This window comes from Varroa jacobsoni, unplaced genomic scaffold (genome assembly GCF_002532875.2).
Source record: "Varroa jacobsoni isolate VJ856 unplaced genomic scaffold, vjacob_1.0 scaffold_1123, whole genome shotgun sequence".
Classification (NCBI taxonomy): domain Eukaryota; kingdom Metazoa; phylum Arthropoda; class Arachnida; order Mesostigmata; family Varroidae; genus Varroa; species Varroa jacobsoni.
In genome coordinates this window covers 78922-99943 of record NW_019214025.1, presented here as the reverse complement: position 1 = coordinate 99943, position 21022 = coordinate 78922, and the positions used below count along the sequence as shown (strand labels likewise).

Genomic DNA, 21022 nt, shown 5'->3' with positions numbered 1-21022 from the left:
GGACAGCAAGGGAAAAGGCACTTTATTTCTCTCCGCACCGGGCGTCGGAGAGACTGAGGCGGCGGCTGCGCGTGCGCACAACGCTGAGACGCTGCAGGAGAAGACCGAGCTGCTGAGCAGCCGTCGAGGCTGTTGCATAGTAGCGGCAACGATAGCAGCAAGAAAGCAGGCAGGCATCGATCGCGCCGGCCCCCCGGCGCCCGTCGTGGTGTCGGACGCTGTAGGGATTGGACGCCTGCTCGTCTGTCCGTTACGCATGCCACGAAAGGCAAGAAGCATGGTGGCGCTATGTGACTGAGTAGCGAGCAGCGGCGGACGAGTCGTCAACATCCCAAAGGCAAGACCAAACAGGCATGTACACGGGTATGACGACGCTGGCGTCGTTGCTGCCCCGACCATCGCGAGCAGCTTCGTGTATATAGTCGTACTTCGTGTAGATTTCACTCGATCCTACTCTTGAGTAGGGTAGTATAGAACGAAGCAGTTTTAGCTCTGCGGCGCTAACACCAACTCCGATATTGGCAACCTCACCTCTCCTGTAACGTCCGCTGTTTTCCGTCGTGGGGTTCCGTCGCATGTCGTCTAGGCTCTTGCATATTTGTAAGTCTGTATATGTCTGTTTATATAGACAGATAAGTGCCTTACGTTTTAATTATTCAGAAATAGCGAGTTTACCTTCGGTAGAAGAGACAACGTTACGCAAGCGCCGTTGAAGTACTAAGATAATGATAATACCCGTATATCCTTCGAATTAAATTGATATCTGCAAAGCTAGAGGCACGATATAATCATATACGTGTTAGGTAGTCGTGTTGGAGCAGGCAGCAAATATTGAATGTCTGTCTGCCTCCATCTATCAATGTTGAATCGTTATTATTGTTAGTTTATGATAGACCAACTGCACCCCTTCGTGATTTAGCACTATACGTTGCCCCGAGTCCAGTAATGCCGCGTCGTTTTAATGCTCCTCATCTTCCGTGACACCTGAGGCATTGTAAGCACTTGGTACTCAAACTCGCTATCGTCTCTTAGAACAACAACCATGGATGTCGATGTTGTCGTTGCCGTATTTTTTCTCTGTTCGGTGACGTCGAAGTGAGAAGCAGCGTTGCGCTGCTAGTAGCGTCGCTCTCAGTCGTATTACTACCACTCCTGTACCCCTGTTTTTCTTGTACAGTCGCTAAGCATCTTCTTTATCGTTGCTGTTGGACGGATGCCCTGGATCGACAATGATGACGTCGACCACGACGATAATCGCTGTGGACAGAGCGGCTACTGCGACGAACGCCACCAGAGAGAGACAACGGACGCGTCGCTCGGCGTTTGCATCGTCGGTCTACGCACGGACATCCGCACTCCCTTTTGTCAGTCTATCTGCTATCGCTTGATGGCGTAACTGCCTTTGCTGCTGCAGCTGCCATCGACGCCGTCGCATTAGCACCAGCATCAGCACTGGTTATATCAGGAGCCACAAACGGAGTACAGCGACGAGTCTGGCCGGCCGGCAAACTCGCTGGCGTTGCTTTCGTCGTCGGTTTCCTAGCAGTGCCTCTGTCTATCCGACAAAGACAGAAACCACTAAAGTTACAGCGGCTGCGGCAGTAGCACCAGCACGGCGCGATGCCGTGCGCGTTGACGCCGATCTCTGCAACGTTTATTGCCACCCAGCGACAGCTACAACGACGAGGACCCTATACTAATCATGGCGTGCGAGGCCGGTGGCAATTCGATCATGGAGCCGCGTTTAGCGGCGTCCATAGGTTTTGTTGGGTCGGGTCAACGCGGCTTAAGGTCGATACTTTGAACTGCATAACTGTTGTATGTCGTCTGTTGGTGTAGTCATGAGCATCTGGCACCATAGCCACCGCGATGGTCGCTGCCTATGCGATCAACGTGCTCATGGCGGAGTATATGGTGCTTGTCATCGCTATATATATATAATTTCGGAACAGAATAACTATCAGCAGTAGAGGTTGAGCGCGCGCGAGAAAACAACGGGGAGTACCACCGTGACACTGATCCGTCTCTGACCGACGCAACCAAAAGCAGCAGCAGGAGGCAACGGCGATATTGCGTAGTAAGCAGCGCGTATTGGGCAAATAGACAACAATAAACGGTTCGACCCGTTAGTCAAGGTTCGATACGAGGTATGTGAGGCCCGCTTATCTCGTCGTATTGCTTAGTTAGTTGCATCGTTTAGACCACTGCTGATGGTCGCCTTCCTGCCGCTGCAAAGGCTGTATTTTCCTCGGCCTACGGCCTCTTTTTGGGGTTCGTTTTACCTCTCGCTTCTCATTGTAACTCGGCTGCTAGGCTTTTTTTTTTCTTGAATTTGAATGTTTTCTTCCTTGTTGGCGAGCGATTATTAAAGACTAAACGATTCATCAGCGGCTCATTAGGAGTAACAGCTGAGGGCATAATGCACAGCATGATAGGCTTTTCAAGGAGCTCTTCGTCGGTCACGCTTCGTATGAGTTTAGACCGTTGAGTACATTTTCTAAATGCCAGTGTACCCTCCTGCGTCGTATATCAACGCTTCGAATACAGTTAGGGATTTGGAATTGCACACGTTGTGGACCTGTTTAAACCTGTAGGTAATACGTCAAGGCAATACTTTGCTGTCGTCTTAAGGGCAAATGTAAGGAGTAGCTCCCTTGCTTAGCTGTTTGGCCTTAGCAATTACATGTTACTTCAGCGACATGCTGTACACACTAACTTATACTGTTGTTTTTTCCCTCAAATCCAAAATCCATTAACCTTATCAACATTTGTGATAGAATTACTACGAGACCAACGACCTTTCTGGGGCGACATCAACTTCGCAGGTGTAACCGGTTATGTCAAATTTACGTGAGTCTTAACTTTGTTATATTTTGCTGAATTGCTACGTTGAGCTTAGACAGGATTGCCCTAAAGATCTGTAAATAATAATAGTGATCTAAAGTAACATACGCGTTCTAGCAAGTCTTAAACACGTTGACGCGCAGAATGCAGTTGCCCTTATCACAGCTGGTCCGGCATAGAAACTCACGTAATCGCCATTGATTTAGATGCAGGAATTAACTTCGTTCTGAAGAAAAGTTGATTAATCAGGTTATTTCTTAGCCACACAATACACTTCTATCGTACTCGTATTCTGCATTTTCTCTGTGTATTCTCTATCGGAGGTGGTCTAGTTGGCTGCTGGTTAATTGGTGATTGGTCCCAGTGTCCTATCGTGTTGCCTATATTTTTATTTTCCTCAGTTCCGTCGGTCGACCGGCTTGAACAATACCGATTCTAGATGAAGCGTGCATTGATTATGTAGCAGTTGACGCTGGAAGGGTTGGCAATGAGAGCCGTAAGATCCTAATGTAGTTGCAGTAGTCAAAAGTGTTGGTGCATCCGTCGTGCCACCGCACGGGTGAGGTTTCGGCTTGGCATTTGTGCTCTGCCAGGCAAACGAAGTGGAGCCTAACAGGCAGCGGCGGCAGCAGCAATATTGGTCGATTGGCAGCGAATGTTGGTGGGGTAGCTTTGTCGGTCCTTCGTGTAGCCTCCAAAAAAGAGGAGGCTGCTTCTTGTGTTGGGGTAGCTGCGACGCGACTTGTGCTGCCTCGTTCGTCCGTCTATCGGCTTGAGCTTACGCTGCTGATTCAGTTGGTGTTGTTGTTACTGCTGTCGCTGGCCAATGTCGGTCTGTCGGTCTCTCGGCCTGCAAGTCGGCCCCGGGCGTCCGTTGCCTCTGCTGCCATCATCGTCGTCGTCCGCCCCACGCCCATCTAGTAATACCAAGCAGCAGCAGGCAAAGAGAAAGCAGAGAGTCTCCCAAAGACGAGGACGACGACGCGCGGGGGTCGTCGTCGGCAAGAAGGGAGAAAAGAGGAGGCGCTCTTTGGCAGAGGGGGGGGGGGGGGCCAAACCATAAGGGTTGTGTGGCTGGGGTGAGCACGGGGGAATGACGGTGGTGACGACGCTGGCAGTGGTGGTAGTGACGATGGTGTTGGTGCTGGGGTCCCGGCAACAGCAACAGCAAGCGGCAGACGGCAGCAGGGTGCTGGTAGAAGGGGAGTCAGTCATGAAGACCCCAGCTCTATCGTACGGGAAGGGATGGGGGGCATGGTGGCTGGTAGAAGCAGCCGTGGGTTGGGGACGACGAGGTCCGGTAGGGAACAAGTTGGGCGAAACGGCAGGCCGAGTGGGGGGTGATGGTGGGGAGCAGAGGGCAACCGAGGGGCCCTGACTTGTCGGATAAGACGTCCAGGCGCAGGCAGACAAGCAAGCAGAGCGGCTGTACAGTCGGTCTCAGCTTCCGACGGCCATAGAAACTCACAACCACTAGCGTAAAGCGTAGGGGTGAGGCAAGCAAGTAAACGAGCGAACGAGCCAGCGAACGATAGCGGAGCCGAGTGCAGAGTACAGCAGCTGAGAGCAGCATAGCGGAGGCGGCAGCAGCAACCTAACGGAACGCAGAGTCGACCGACCGACCGACCGACCGGACGAGGCAAGCGCAGACGAGTCGACCGAGCTGCACAGCAGAAAGGCGGTAGTAGCCCCTCGGCGCGGACTCGCGCTCCGCCGGCGCCTCCACCGCCGCCGCCACGGCCGCCGCCGCTGCTGCCGCGCCACCCGCAGCGCCGCCACTCACTGCCACTGGAAGCAGCAGCGAGCGAGCGAGCAGCGAACTGCTGCAGCCGAAGAGCAGCCCCGAACAGCAGCGGCCGAACAGCTGAACGCAGCAGCAACCGACAGCGCCGCACAACGCAGCGAGTCGCCGCGTCGGCCCCATCGAGAGAGACGAGCGTCGACGGACGACGACGACCAGCCGCTGGCTGCTTGCTGGCAGCAGAGTTGAGCAAACCGCTGGGTCGCTTGCTTGCTTAGCAAGCAGTCGGCCAGAGAGCCGGTCGCTCTCGACAGCTCATAATAGCGGCTGGCTGCAGCGAACGACGATGAGCCAGTCGCCACCAGCCTCGTTGCATGTCGTCGTCTCTCTGTCTGTCTGTATACTCTAACCGCAATACGCTGCTCGGCGACGGCAACGGTGGTGGCGGCGGCGGCGGCGGCGGCATCTCGGCTGACTGCGCTGGCGACTCTGACAGCCCCGGCACGACGATGAGTTCGACGAGCGAGCGACGAACGAATTGACGCTGCTACAGCAACAAAAGTGGCGGCTCGCTGCTGCTACTACTACTGCTACCGCTGGAAAAGTACCTACGACGTTGCGTGCTGTAGAAACTCACGCGCGCGTCTACAGTCACTGCCGTCCAAAGTCGTCGTGTCCATATTGCACGCCCCAAAGCACAGCCACTGGTGCTCTCGAGCGGCGTTCTCGTTTGGCGCAGGCGCCGGTCGTTTAACCGCTCGGTCTATACAATAATCCAACGGAACGCCAGAACGAGACTCATCGCAATCGACGACACTCGGCGAACTAGATTTACCACTCTGCTGTGCTGTGCTTGTCCAGTATACGTATCGTGTTGGAGCGCATTGTGAGTGTAGGTGTGAGCGTTGGGCGTCTGTGCGTCAACACCGAGATCGCCAAACGCGTTCGTCGTCAGACGTTCTTAGTAGTTAGTAGCGACCGTTGTATCATTGGCGCAAACTAGCTAACGACTAGCCGCCGAGCGAATCGCCATAGGAAACGCCGTCAGCGCAGTGTAATTAGCCGGAGTCAGCTGCAGTAGCAGCTGCGTTAGAACGTTAACAGCGACAATGTAAGCATATCGTTATCGTGGCCGTTTGAAACACTACTAGCCAGTCCCGGCAAGGCAAGACCACTAGGTAACAAGCATTGCTAACGGTGTAGCCGATTTATTTCTAAATTCTCTATTCTTTACAACTGATAGACATGGGACACAATGGTGAAATCGGTAAGCAGCTTGGAGCATGCATTTATACTAGTATTAGACCTCGAGCCCGTTTGAGCGCATGTTCTTATCATCTCCTTAGTATAAGTGCTGTTATCAGTAACTGACGTGATCGTTGTTATTATTATTGTTGTTGTTTGTGTTAGTATAGCGAGAGAGGCAAAGATACAGAGAGAGCCACCGTTTCGTCTTGGCACCGTCTGTGACTACGAGCCGCAAATTGAAGAACTATCGACTGAGGTGGCAGCAGCAGCAGCAGAGGAGCGTAAATCAACATCCTCTCAAGAACGGAATCGAAGTAGCTAAAAAAAAAACAAAAAGAACCACGAAAGTGCTACTGTTGTAGACATCTCTGAGTGCGTAGGTGGCCGAAAACGGTTTTCCCTAGAAATACGAGCCGGCAAAATCGATCAACGAAACGCAATGTATCATGTTGGGTTCGACGTGCAAGCCCACTAGCAACGAAATAGCCGTTGCTCGGTACATTATGTACTGAATACATAGTCAGCAGTAACTACAATAGCAATCGCATTGCTCCAATTTGATTTCCTCCGTCCACCGATACCCCATTGGTCCCGGTGGACGACGTCGACGCCGCACAGACATAGAAGATCCATAGAGAGCAGTTGGGTCGAATTACCACTTCTGCGGCGTCTCTGTCTGTCCAGCGCGCTGCTGAGTTAGTCGATGTCGACTTAAAAGAACGGATGTTTCATCACGCGTCGATAGTACATATCGTTTAGCCAGAAACACCACTGGCTTCTGTCCTCCCGCGGCGTCTGTTTACGTGTCACCGTAGCTTAGTTTTTGTTCCAAGCAGCGTAGCTAGGCATACTTCTCCGTATATATAATAACAATAATACATAGCTTGATTACAACGACAACTTCGGATCGTCGCAGATGCTTCGCAGTCTACTGACGACAGAATCGATGGAGACGGAGGTGGTCGACGCCGACGTCGGCTGCAACGAAGAGGTGGATCAGGCGTCATCCGGTGCGAACGACGACAATGCGGCGTCAGCGGCGACGATCAACGTAAGCGGCGGCAGCAGCGGCCACAGCAGTGGCGGAGAGATGGCCGACTCAGAGATGAAGGAGGAGATCGTCGAGGAGGAGGTAGTTTCGCCAGAAGGGGAGGTCGACCTAGCGAACGCGGCAGATGCCGCTGACGGTGATGCTGACGGCGAAGGGGAGGCGGCTGATGCCGACGCCGCTAGCGAGCCCGAGGCGGCGCCCGCGTCAGCGACAGCCGGAGCCAGCGGTGCTGGTGGTACCCCAACCGGCGGAAACGGTGGGGGTGGTGCAAGGAAGGACAAATCAAAAGGAATTGGACCCGTGTACCACACACCCGGCTCGAATATGAAACTCATTAAGCTGGTTCGCAAAGAACCCTGTCTGTGGGACCCCCGACACGTGCAATACAGGTGAGTTCAACGAATCCTGTCTAACATTTTATTAATTTCGATTCATTTTCTAGTTCGAACCAGTAGAAAACTACCTATATAAGTAAAACGGGTATTTATTCATGAATTGACATGAGAAGAATCGAGCCTAGAGTTTATCGAGCGCCACCAAGAAAAAACCGTTGAGAGGTTGTCATGTTATTATTTGTGTTAATTTTAATATTTTTTCTTCTCTTGGCTTTATCACGCTGATCCTTCTGATTACTCTACCTTACATTCTTTTCGATCGACTTGCAACAATTTTATTATTATAAAATAAGGAAAAAAGTTTTAAAATCCGTCTTGCGATCGGCATATCACTACGATTCCTTTAACATGTCCTTAATTACGGTCGCGCTCTGTGACCGATTTTAAACGAAACTCTGCTCCGTTCTGTCCGGCAGTCATGATCCTCTTCTTGCAACTATTTACAATTTAATTATATTTTTTTTATTCGTAAGTTCTGAATGTTGCTGTCCAATGGATCCAATTCGATCGCAGACACCCAGTATTACTTGTCTAACTGCGCGTACTTCTGAAGCTTAAATGGCTCGATGTTCGAGGTAGCGGTTCCTGCATGAACACTCACGGAGTCGATAATACTATTTATGTCTCTTGAACGATGCTTTAATTAGCTGTCTTCCATCAATCCTGGTCTTCATATTTGATAGGTTTTAGGATTCAGTATTCAGCCAGCATTTGCTGTTATCGTTTTTGCAATGGCCAATTACTCTCCGCTTTTAAATCGTGCAACAAAATTGCTATCGCCCATACATAGACATACACATACACACGTACGAATACGGCCGATACGCCGCCGCATTTATAATTTTTATTTTTACACAACTTGTTTCTAAGGAAAAGAAGCACGAGAGTAAAGATAAGATAAGCGAAGACAAAGGGCAGCAAGAGTTGGGTAATTGAAGAGCAACGCAAGATGTTGTTGCGCTGCGTCCATTTGGTTACTTTCCGCGTCGCTAACACAACCAATCTAGAATAACTTCAATCCTAGTGAGTTTTATCCTATTGGATTGTCACGGTTGTATATACGCGTGAGGCTACTACGAGAGCGGTTAGGACTAAAATGCTTTTTCTTTGATAACACAGAGCAGTATGTAATAGTGGGTTTTCCGCCTCGGGCTGTTTCGTGCTGCTAGCTATGGCGAGCGTTCGAGTCGATGTGATCACTAGGATCATGAGTACTACAAGCTTTAAGTTTTCGTCGGTTCCTCGTTTCGTTCGTTACTTACCAAAGCAAAACCAACGATAATCTTTCCCTTTTCTCTATTTACTTTGCACTACTTTGTCAAGGCACATGCTGCAATAGTTCGTCGTCATAGCCTGCCGCAGCTGCTATTACCGCAGTTGCTATTGCCGCCGCCGCCGCCGCCTGCACATCGCTGACGCTACCGTTATCGTCATCGTTGTCAACGGAAAAAGTAGTAATGCCAGTAGCATTTCATCCCACCCGTAGACCCATCAGCAGGCGCAGGCCGTTGCAGCAGCACGTCACTGGAACACTAGCGACGTACTGCTGCCGTCGGCTGATGACGGCGTTCATTGCGGCGTTTGATAGATCACCAGCCGTTGTATGACTGTATCATTATTGCCATTACTATCGACTACGCCAGCACCACTGGCAGCGACGGCATTCAAAGCGATAGCCAATAGCCGAGCCACCAGCAACAGGAACGCGTCTGTTTACGCGTCTGGCCGTCGGGGCGCCTGCCAGCCAGGCGCTCGGTTTCTCGCTAGCTCGGTGCTGCGCGAGACCTGCCAGTGATGGCGAAGCCAATCGCGAAACTCCGTTGATCACCGCCACCGATGTGATGACGATCACAGCAAACCATAGTGGAGTAGACAAGTACTCGAGCAGTTGACCGATCAGACGGCAAGTCGTCATTACTGCTCGCTAGTTGCTGGGTATCGCCCGCTTGTAGCAGCCTGAGGAAACAAGCTGGCGAGGAGCCGCAGAGTAAAGCGTCAAGAACGCTTGCTCAAGAGCGGCAGGTCCGGCGCGTCGCCGGCCCGCGACTTAGAGATTGACTCCCTCTGGACGTGAGAGGAAGCTACATAGTAATAGCAATATTTATTTTGGTAGAAGTAGTAGCAGCAGCAGTAACTATGGTACGGACGTGCGTAGCTAGCGTCGAACGACCGCCATCAGGGGAAGTACTGGATCTTGACAACCAGCAACGATACAACCGTATGTGCCGCTTGGCTCGTGAAAATGACCCGTCAGCTTACAATTGAGCAGTTTTAGTGTGGCCTATAGCTTCGTGCAGGATAAATGTACCGCCCGCTAGTACGGGTGTGGAGGCTACAAAGAACTAGGGACAGGCAACGGTCGACCAATGTCATCGGTCGCGTAGATAATTAAAGGCGATCGGACGTAGGGAAACGAGCAGTTTCTAGCAGTAACGGCATCTATCTGATTGTGGTAAAAGTAAATTATGATAAGGAATATGTGTATTATGCATGAGGATGTCGACTACATGCAAACACATGCTCGTGCAGGCCTGGGAAGCTTAGTATTTAGCATATTGCAAAGCTATCCGCATGAGCGATTCGCGCGAGCCGACCTAACCATTATTGTTATAACATAAGTTGTTTAGTTGTAATTCCTGTCTGACCTTTCGATTAGGCAGTATTTTCACGTCACCACCACTAAATTCCTCTTGTTTCAAGTCCGAAACCACTGCCAGGTATTTCGACATACCCCCAGCGCTCGTTGCCGATCCTTTTACTAATAACCCCTTCTGTTTCGGTCGTTAACGGCGTTTCAGCAGTCTCTTTTTATACTCATCGATTGCGATAACCCTAGCATCGGTAACTTAGCAGTTAGCAATCGCTAGAAATTCCGAGAACGTATTAACAAGCTAACAAACAGTAGTGCTGATAGCGCCGTTCCATGACAGCATGTCGACGCACGCGGTCTGGATGGCACCGGATGGCTAGAATCGCCTGTCGCAAAGGTGACCTCAGTGCCTCGCCGCATGAGAAGTTGAGCAATAGAAATTATTATGTCTCCTCGTCGTCACCCCGTGGTAGCGGTTGTGGCCGGTGCAGGTGGGCAACATGCAGAACATTGTTACGGTTGCCGACATCCCTTTAACAGAAGGGCAGCTGTGGCAACGCTGATCACGGCAACAGCAGTGACGAAGACACTGAACGTAAAAGCAACCCAACGATATTCTTGCGACAACAACTTAATCGGTCGCTGGTGACTTATTGTGGCCAGTAGCGTTTGGCAACCCATTGTTGAAGCAACAGCTGCAGTAGAAAGCAGTGGCAATCCTGTTGCTTTGTAGCAACTGTTTTGTCACCAATCCCCTGCCACTTTAATTCTCTTCCTCCCTCGCCTTCATGCTGAATTTGATTCGTTTTCCGTGTTTGTCTGTGTAACACGACTGCTTTCGACGTTGCGTTCGACCTCTGACCGCAAAATCCCCGTACCTTAATCCCCGCTTGCTTACGTCGCTTAAGCGGATCGATTAGAAGTCAGCGCAGACTTGCAACCATTGTTGTTATTGTTGCTGTTGTTGTCGTCGTCGTCGTCGTCGTCGTCGTCGTCGACGTTTCTATGTGGTCGTCATGGTAAATTGGTATTAGACCAAGCGACTCTATTGATCACTACGAATTTACCATGGCGTCTACTGCCAAAATAGAACAGATATAGAAAAACGCCAACTAGACGCGTTTCCTATGCCATGGGACTGTTACTGCCGTTGGCATTGCTCAATGGCAATCACCAACCCGAATGTCAAGCAGGCGACCGTACGTCGGCGGAACGGCGATAACACTGACCATGATATCGCCGAGTTGAATACCTCCTCTGAGACTGGGGTGGGCGTACGGCTGGTTAGGGAGCTATCGATGGTGCATTGTATGGCCGTCAACGATGTAGCGAGTCTGTATCTGCGCGACAAGGCCTCATAAGCTACGCAGCTAGTAGAGGTAGGATAGTAGCAGGTTAATAGGTAAATAGTCTGGTTAGTTAGCAGGTGGGTGACGCACCCATTGCCACTGTTGGCGGTCAACAGCAGCTGGATAGGTAGCTACTGAACGCGGTTGTACGGGATCAGAGGGGGTGTGACCAAACGAGCGGGCGGCAAACCCATAGCGGACGAATGAGCAAGCGAGCGAACAGCGAATGGGCAACAAAGTCGTCGATTCAGCTCGACTCGACCCAATATCAACATCATTCTGCCTAACGTTGCAGTGTTCTCTGCGTCTCTCCATCCGTTGTTGGCTATCGTTGTCGGCTGTCGGTGGCTAACGGGCGCTGCAGTCGCGGCCGCTGCTGCCATCGGCGCTACTGCCACCAATCCGACCGCTGCATCGAATGAGACAACGCGGAACTTTGCGGCGACCGAATCATCGCCAGCGGCATTAATGCCGTCGGTCGTAGAGCCAGCCAAGCGCCTGTCGGGCGCGGCTCTGTTCGGGGCGTGGGTGGTGGCGATGGTCGTGGCAGCCGTGAGGTGGTCGTCGTGGTCGTGGCATGCCAAAGAACGGGGATGAGCAGCGTCAGCGGCTGGCCTGGGTGAGTCAGGTTCAGTAGCCCTATTGCTGCTGCTACCGCTGGCTTGCTGCATGCGCCTGCGCGGCCAGCGAGTCAGCAGGCATACTCGAAGGGGCGGCAGCAGCAGCAGCAGCAGCAGCAGCAGTAGCAGCAGCAGGACTGTGCGTCTGAGCGACTGGCATTTGTTCGCTTGCGCGCTCGCTTGTGCGCCTGTTGGCTGCGGCTTCGCAGCACAGCCCGGGCAGTACAGTCGGACTACATCGGAGCGAACGGACATCACCACCTCTACAACCGGCGGCCGGGCTCTCTGACTGCTGCGCGGTATCTGCCTACTTGCCTTCCTTTCAGCCAGTCTGCCTGCCTGTAAGCTCGCTTGGTCAGGCAATCGTTTGGTCGTTCCGCTGACAGGGCGGCCGGTCCTTCGTTTAACGGCCAGCTCGCTGCTGGCCGAGCAGCCAACAACTAGCGACCGTCGAGGAAACGAGCAGGACTGCTGGGGTTCCGCAGTCCCTGGACAGCAGCCTGCCCGCCCGCCTGCCTGCCTGCCTGGCTAACTCCTGGAGCGGCTGCTGCTGCTGCATGGGAGCGAGAAACGAGCGTGGGATTCTCGAGCTACAACCAGCCGAGAAGAGTCTGGTGATGGTCGTAGTGGAATCGCACGACCCCCAACAGACTCCTTCTACTGATATCCCCCCCCCCCCTTGCCTCGCCATCGTCTCCCTATCCAATCCCCTATCCAAGCGACGAGTCACCATTGCTATAACCCACCCACGACTTCTAGAGCCCCCTCGACGTTGCGCCGACACTGCCCCGCCGGCTGCCATCTATGTGTGTGCTTCGACCGTCTCCTAGATAGGAAAAAAGGGAGAAGCTTCTCTGGCGAGTTCTGTGTGGCAGCCAAGCTGACGTAGGTGCCTAGATGTTGACACTTTTCTGTTTTTTGTTTTACCGTTGGCTCTACTTTTTTTTGCCGAAGAAAATTGGTGGAATACAATACGCGAGGTAAAGGAACCTCACGACAACATAGGGAGCAGACGTAAATGGCGCTATTGTCGTGCAGGTTAGATTGAGTGACACAAAGGCAAACCGCTGGAGAAGTATTTACTTGTTATAAATTTATATTATATACACACTGGGTTACCTCGAGTCAGTTAACCAACGGTGTAGAGCACGGCTCATCCGAGAAAACCATAACGTTCAGGTTACACAATAGAAAATCACCAAGTTTAATTCAAATCCTGTAGGGTTGTCTGCACCTGCAGGCTACCTACCTCGGACGATGATCGAGGTCGGCGAAGGCAACCTACTTTTCTCGGAAGCTTTGGACTGAAGGTTAGAAGAGGACTGGATTCAGGGCGGGTTGACTCGTCGTTTCATGGTAAACGATAGCCGATAACACCCTGAACCCCTAATTGATGTCACAGAGCGTTTCGGGGGAGAACGTGAGCGAGAAGAACTGCGTCGAAAAATAGTCAGGAAAAGCAGATTTTCTCTATAGTAATAATGATGGATTCTGTGACGATTGTGTTTTCACAAAGGAAAACTCTTGTAGCGCCCCAGTAGTAAAGCCTTTCTGAAGCAACTAAACTAATCATCTGATAAGCGTTCTAATGTATTTTTGCTTCCATTACTTATAAGTAAAAACTTTCGTAGATAGGTTTCACTAAACGAATCGTAGCGTCATGTGATGGCATGTCCTTAAGCTAAAGCGGAAGATGGTGGCCAGTCATTGTGGCAACGGGAGGGCGCTGAGTATCTGAACAACGCTCTGGCAAGCGCGTTCACTTTCAGTGGTAGGATGCCCTATTAGTAGCGATTCGTTTGTTTAACAAGCTAACTGGCAGGCACGCGCGTAAGCTGGCACTCCAGCTCCTTTGCAAGCAAGTTTGCTGGCAGGGAAGTAGACAACCAGGGTAAGCAGGCTGACAGTGAACGTCGGTTACGTTCACTTGAGTATATGTGGGTGGTAGTCTGGGTTCCTAGTGGCAATTTCCTATCTACGCTGTCCCAACTTGCACCTGCTATTAGGATGTAGGTGCATCAGCGTCGCAAGGGCCGTTGGTCGTCGAGCAGGTTGGGCGAAAGGAGGCACCGGACAGAACATGGCTATGGTGTCCGGGAAGCAAGCGCCTGCCGCGGCACTCCTTCAATACAGACACGAAAGGACAGACACACATAGGGGAAGGCAGCGAACACGGCACACGGCCAGGCGCTTAGGCTAGGGCCGCCAGGTGGCTCGAGTGGCCATACGGCCAAGGGGGTGATGTTCGTTTGTTCAGGGCTGGGGTGGCTGAGGGAATCGAGACAGGATAGCAGAGGTGGCGAATAGCTCCAGCCGTGTGCGTGTGTGCAAGTGCCTCTGTGAGTCACTAGATGTCTGTATGTGTATGCGTGCCTGCCCAGGGGATACGGCTTGTCGTGGTGGTAATAATAGTAGTAGCGGCAGCAGCAGCAGAGATGGAGACGGCTGGGACTGAAGCTGAGCTGGGGGTTGAAGCTACGCCCCGAGGATAACAGGAGTAGAAGCCTGTTCCGACCCAACGAATGTGCGACATCGACTCTTCACGCGGCCTCTGGCTCTTTCTAGGCCTCTGTCCTTCTCGGTTCGACCATCGTTGGCTCCGGTTGCCCAGATGCCCAAGTCTCGGCCTACATAGGTTTCTCAGTTAGCCCGACCTATCGCTGCCACCAGCAGCGGTCTACGATCTGTACACTTTAAACATACCAAGCTTGGCTAGCATAGTTTGTCTGTCTGTTTGTCGTCTGTCTAGTTACCAAGCTGGTCAATAAACGCATATTTACACAGCCTCGTATAAATCAGCTGCCATACGAAAAACCATGGTTATAGTAATGATCGCTGCAGGACAGCTGCAGTTACCGACTAGCTTTCTTTCTGATGTCGAGGTAACATTGCCATCAAGACGATGTCTAGGTTTCGAATACGTTAGTGTGCTTATTTATTAATGTTATGGTAGCTTATGGCTTATGGCAAGAATTTGTCAACAATATCTTTTCTATCCTCGAACTATATAGGTTCGAACTTCCAGTAAGCCTCGAAAACGTAAGTTATTTCTATTGGATAACGATACGTAAATTGGCTACTTTTGTTCTATCTGAAATTCAAAGAAAAAAGCTGGTTTCCTTTTTCTCTCTAAGGTACCCTGATGCAATGACAAAGGTTCAACATAGTACATAGAAGCAAATATTTTGCCTACTCTATACTTTGTGTAACTTAGTTCGGCAGCTCACTGGCCACCGCGCGTATAACACGAGCTACTGCTTGCGGCCACTAGCTCATATGAGCAGAACAGCAGGCAGGTCGTCGTAGTTGGAAATTGGGCTCAATATGTCGTCGTTCACTCAAGGTGAACTTGCGTAGTGCCGTTGGCGTGAGCCAGGCCTGAGACCTCCTCTCAGCTGAAAGATCTGAGCTGTGCGCGTGTCCCCTGCAGCAGGCGGGCCACGAGCTGAGGGCTAGAGGCACCGCGATTCGTGGTGGGGAGTCTAGTCGAGCTCGATCTTTCTTTCGACTCTGCGTCTCCCGAGGGACACTCTGTAGCTGGAGCGCTAGTCTGAGCTGTGGTGCGTCTCGAGACTGTTATGTAGGCTGCTATGTAGCTTCCTCGTGAGCGACTCCTCCACCAGTACCGCTGGTAACAGCAGCGGCAGTAGCAAGAGCTGTGAGCCCCGTCTAACATTTCTAACTCGGGCAGCAGTAGCAGCAGTAATAGTAGTTACACTCCTATGCCACAACCCCGAAAATCATATACCCATGCCGTGGCCCCCCACGCGTATAGCCTCCGGTCGCTTGCTGCCTGTACTGCCACCACCACAAGGACGACGAGTCCTGCCCGCATATTGGTCTTGAAGAAAAACCCACTAAGAAGAAGGTTTTCCCTTTCCTTGCAACCTCGTTACGGTGAGGGCGTCTAGCAGCCTGGTTGCTACCTTGCTACCTAGCTGGCAGACAAGGCAAGCGAGCTTGGTTGCCATGACGACGTCGGATCGGGTTAACGAGCGGCGGCAGTGGCTGTGCTTTCCGCATCCTACGTTGAACCACCGGCTCCGTCGAACGTTTGCTAGTTCCTTGCACACTTGTTCGCTCAGCCCGTTGCAAGAAAAAAAGCGTTAGCCATGCCTGCTCTGGAATGCTTCGGGCTAGTGGCAGATGTGGGCCTGCTGTAGTGCCTGCTGTGATGACAGCGGCGTCGCTGCCGGGTGGAGTTCGTTAAGGCCAACGTCGCGTTCCACCCGCCCGTCTGGCAGCTTTCACCGACGGATTCGCTGTTCGATGTAGGTTGCCTTGCTTCTGCTACAACTGGAGCCGTAACATCTGACTGCTACGCTTATTGACGGGTGACCTGAATACCTCTTACTTCAGTGGGAAATGAAAGCCATGCATCGTATGGTCGCGTCACAACTAAACGACTAGCCAATTAATTATATGGTAGAGATTGAGATGGAGAGTTTTCATAAAATTTTTATTTGTGATGCTTATGAATGTTAACGTAATGAGAAGTACTATAACAATGCACACATTGCACAGCATGTCAACAAGCCCAGTTAGCTCCTTGGTCATAACGATCTTGTAACAGAACTTAAACAAATGGCTTATCCAACGATAAAGATACATTAGAAGGTTAGTGATTTGAAATAGATTATAAAAACGCAGTAGAAAATTATTACTTCGCTTTTTTGCTGCAATGGACGGTCTCCTCTGCCGATAGCCCTAGAAAAGACAGCTGAAGGCCTCATTAGCTTGCGAATTCGATAAATTTTTGACAAAGAAGGACTAACGTATGGAGGATTTAAGGCACCGCCAGAAAATCGACACAGGTTCTGCTACGCATTAAAAAAAATTCTATAAAATCGCCATCCTTCTTCTACGTTAGGATTTCGGGTCGGTGCTACATTTTGGCAAAGCCTTCCGTACTATTATATAGGTTATATTATAGCTGTCATAGTACGTCTTTGACCGTGGCGCACATCTTACAAAATGTTCTACAATTGCAGACGCAAATTTTGCGGCTAGAAAACTTCATTTTGAAATTTAAATTCGCATTTTTAACTGTACTCTAGTGTCCTTATTGTCTTTCACTGGATACTCCATGACGGTGTCCGTGCCAGGCCCCATCGTTTCTAATGTCAGTAGCAGAGCCTGCATCTATATTAATTTGTTATCTATTTACATAATAACTGTCTTGAATTTACAAAACGCGAAGCTAGAACTGATTGATCGATTTCATCTATGCATTTTACCCGCCCCAGGGACTCGGCTAAGAAGGACAAATGTTGGGAGCATATTGCACGACAGGTCAACATGCAGATTGGACATGCCAGACAACGGTGGAAAAGCTTACGAGACACATTTACGCGAAAGGTGCGCAAGATAGCCATCATCGAAGCAGCCGGTGGTTACAGTGGAAGCGGCGAAGATCCTTGCCAATGGAAGTACTTTCAGCAGCTCAAGTTTCTCGAACACGTGATTCATACGCATAGGCCGCGGCTACAGCCTGCAAATGGCTCCAATGGTACCACGCAGCCAACCAAAAATCCTCTGGCGTTACCTAACCTTACACTCTCCATCAATGTAAGTAGGATTCTAATTTGCTGATAATGCTACACAAACGTTTCCTTTACAATGGCTGCCATACACAGGACATAAGAACAGCTATCGCGTCCGCACCCATTGTTTATGCAAGCGTTTGAGGGGCTTGGCACAGTTGCTGCTACCTTTGTTTTTTGATATCATGAAACACATTTTGCCGGAAGACTTTGCACGAAAGTCACAGCTCGATCTGTACCGCTTGCATGTTCTCCTATACAGGATACAACGATGCCAACTTGGGGATGGCACAAGATATGGGGGCAAATTCAGTTCTCGCATGCCTATCGGGCTTCCAGTATTAGCACCTAATGCATTTATGATAATTGTTTTTCCGATTGTCAACAAAAAAGCGTCGTGACGAAATACCTAAGAGCAATTCTGTGGCATCAAGCTAATCGTATCTTGATTCGTTGCTTTCATTCTATGTGACGCGCTCGCATGTTGCCATCAATCGCAGCCTCTCGACTGCGACGATGAAGAGGAAGAAGATATTGGACCGCAACGGGCTTGGCCGCTACAGGATGAACGCGAGCTAATTCATTATATGCGCGATTGTCCTCTACTGTGGAACAAATCCGACCTGAACTTTAATAATGATGCCTCAAGAGATATGGCCATTATTCAAATTCATACCAATTTCCAGGAACGGTATACCTGGTCGGAAATTCAAAACAAGATCAATTCGCTCGTCAAGAAGTTCCATGAGGGGGACAACTCGTGGATTCATCAGGAGTCGTTACAATATATTGCCAATACGATCAACGGGGCAGCTGCGGCAGCAGCAGCGGCGGCCGCCGCCGCTGCCGCAGCGGCTGTTGCCGCCGCATCGAAATCTGCTGGAGCAACAACGAACAGCAGCGGAACGAGCTGCAGCAACCATCATGACAGCTCAATGAAGGCTGAGCCTATGGACAGCGATGAGTGAGTACGACGAATGCTACCATATAATAATGCCTGCTTCAAGAAATAGGTAAAATCCTCATAGGGGTCTCTGCTCTAGACACGTCCATATAGCGTGTAGCGTGCGAAGGCGGACTACGCCATACTACGAGGTCGAGTCGGTACGAGTTGTGCGTACGGCTGTTTATCGCAATATGCTTGTTCTAATAATGTTCTTCAAACTATTTGCTGTGTTGTTTTCATTATTTCGTGACGTAAGGTGTTCGCAGGACTGCGGTTCGCTATTACCCCAGGTTGAGATAGACGAAGGCGAAGAGGTGAAATCTGTTACCGTATCAACAACGACAAATGCTAGTGGCTGTCCCACTGTCAAAGTGATCTCGACTTCGCTGTCTTCATGTGTAGATACCGCCCCCAAGACAACTGTAGCCAATGGAGCCCCTTCGGCGGCAAGTCTCGTGCAAGCCGCCCAGGCAAGTCAAACGGCAGCCGCTCTTACCTTGCAGAGCCTTCCGGCAGCTTTTCACAATGGAACGGGTGGCGGGGACGGAAGCCAGTCGGCAGCACCCATCAAGATCATCACTGTTTCGCCCAATGGCACAACACAAAACGCAACTATTGCACTCGGTAAGTACGCTCGGGATCGATATAATTTCGTCGTTCACCTCGTACATAGCAAATTCCCGGGCCATCGAAAGTTAGAAACGTCTCATTCGAACGTCCCATCTCACGTTTGTTTAAGGAAGCATTGGGTAGTAAAACGTTGTTTGTGAATCAGGCCTGCAACCTTCCACGTATCATCATACACGAACGTAGACATGTGTCTTGTGTGGGACCCAGCTGTAAGGTCTGGACCTATGTTTAGATGCTATATATATTGTGCGGTTATTTGTACATGATAACATCTCTCGATATGCACAGCTACTCTGCGGCTTAATCTTTTTGCGGCAGAACAGTAATCTTACTGCGTCCGTCTGTTTCGCTCAGGAGGTGCCACTGGGAACGGCAGCACGATCCTGATTCCATCCGGTGGTCAGAGTCTTCTACAGATGTTACAAGCTGCCAAAGCCGCGACTGGTCAAGAGGTACTTGCCACGCCAAAGGAAAAGAGAGCTGCGTCGATCGAGAAACGTATCGACACATTCACAACGTGGATCAAAGCGTACCTAGCCATGGTTGAGCCAGACGACCTTGATCGTATCGAACTCGAAATTCATGAGCTGATGGTGAAGCACACCAAACGAACCAAGGGTCACCAGTTTAAACCAAAATCGCGTAGCCATAAGGCTAAAAAGGTTGCCGCCGCCGCCGCCGCCGCCGCCGCCGCCGCCGCCGCCGCTGCGCAAGTGGCTCAGGTGGTGCCGACGGAGGCTAACGGGGTCGTGCTTACAAATGGACTTCTCAAGGAGCTTAAACATGCAGCTGCTTTGAAACTGGTCGAGCAGAACCAACATATCGCTCTAGCAGATGTCATCGAATCGTGAAGGGCTGAGAAGATTCGATTCTCTCCGAGTGCGCATTATGATGGTAGGGCGCCAATACGGATGTCTTAATGACTAACAAACAGGTGGAAATATAGTCGCAGTGTAATCTGTAATAATGACGATGGTGTGAGCTCGATGAGAGAAGATAATTGGACAAGAAAAGGACGGATGGGAATTAGATTAAATCGATCCAGGCTCGGAGAGGTGCAATGGAGTTTCTGGCAAAACGAGAGACTTGTTGGCAACTTATGTATCGCAATGTGACGACGGTGAAATGTACCTAGACAACTTTGTCGTAGAAAACTATGAAAGGATCTTCACGAATAATCACTCCTCTCATCACAGCAAACGTTACGGCGTATTTTAATGACCATTACGTAATTGAAAAATAGTACACTAATTAGCTACATTATAACACGCGAACAAAAGGATTAAGGGAAAAAAAAAAAAAATCATATATTTTATGAACGAACCGTGTACACGCGTATTTTGATAATTACATTATGAATATTATCATTATCGAACACTCTATTGCTTCAGTCCCTGTACTCTGTGTTATGATCTCCCTATTGCTGATATATATATATATAATTTTTTAATTGAATTGTATAAGTTTATATCTTGATCGTTAAGCTTCATTATTTGTTATTGTTTTAAGTAAACAGCTTGCCTTGATTCTTGCACGGGCAGAACTTTTCCGCTTATTTATTGATTTTCTTATTTATGTGGTCAATGGCTGTCGTATGCCATTATTACATAAAATTACACAAGTACGAAGCGAATCTCACTCACTTTTGCCGTTCAGTTTTGTTGCAGTCAAATAGGTAGTTCTGTGACGATGATCCTCTTGCCAAACACCCAAATCCACTGGGTTTGCGGAGTCAGTGCACCCACATATGTATTCTCTGCCTGGCGTTGTCATGCTTTAAGTAAACCTGCCAAAGGATGTCGAATACTCCAAAGAGTGATGACTGACCATATATCAAAAAAGCAATGATCCACAACACCTCAAATATATATATATATATACATATATATATATATATCTATACACTTACGAGTGAATATCATTGTCGCGTTATAAATGATGCTGTAAATAAGGATCATACTCAATGGAAGGTCGTCAACAAAGTGAGCTGGTACATGTATTATAACACTAATAATAAACACAAACAAGAATAGTATAATATAATTAAAAAGTTGCTCATTTATCG

General features: G+C 50.0%; 1 protein-coding gene across 11 annotated transcripts in view; it reads left to right on the top strand.

The window, feature by feature from the left end:
- Positions 1 to 21007, top strand: part of LOC111266869 (uncharacterized) — a 30158-nt gene extending 9151 nt beyond the window's left edge. For 2 of the 11 annotated variants that reach the window (XM_022844695.2, XM_022844697.2), the window contains exons 2-6: positions 6750 to 7273; positions 17085 to 17406; positions 17882 to 18345; positions 18584 to 18951; positions 19312 to 21007. In XM_022844695.2, coding sequence (XP_022700430.1) covers positions 6750 to 7273; positions 17085 to 17406; positions 17882 to 18345; positions 18584 to 18951; positions 19312 to 19808 — 2175 coding nt within the window. In that variant the 3' untranslated portion in view covers positions 19809 to 21007. Of the gene's footprint in view, positions 1 to 122; positions 601 to 4662; positions 5697 to 5995; positions 7274 to 17084; positions 17407 to 17881; positions 18346 to 18583; positions 18952 to 19311 lie in introns of those variants that run through there. The other 9 variants (XM_086971097.1, XM_022844699.2, XM_086971096.1 and 6 more) reach the window with 7 other exon arrangements.
- The last annotated feature ends 15 nt before the right edge of the window (positions 21008 to 21022 follow it).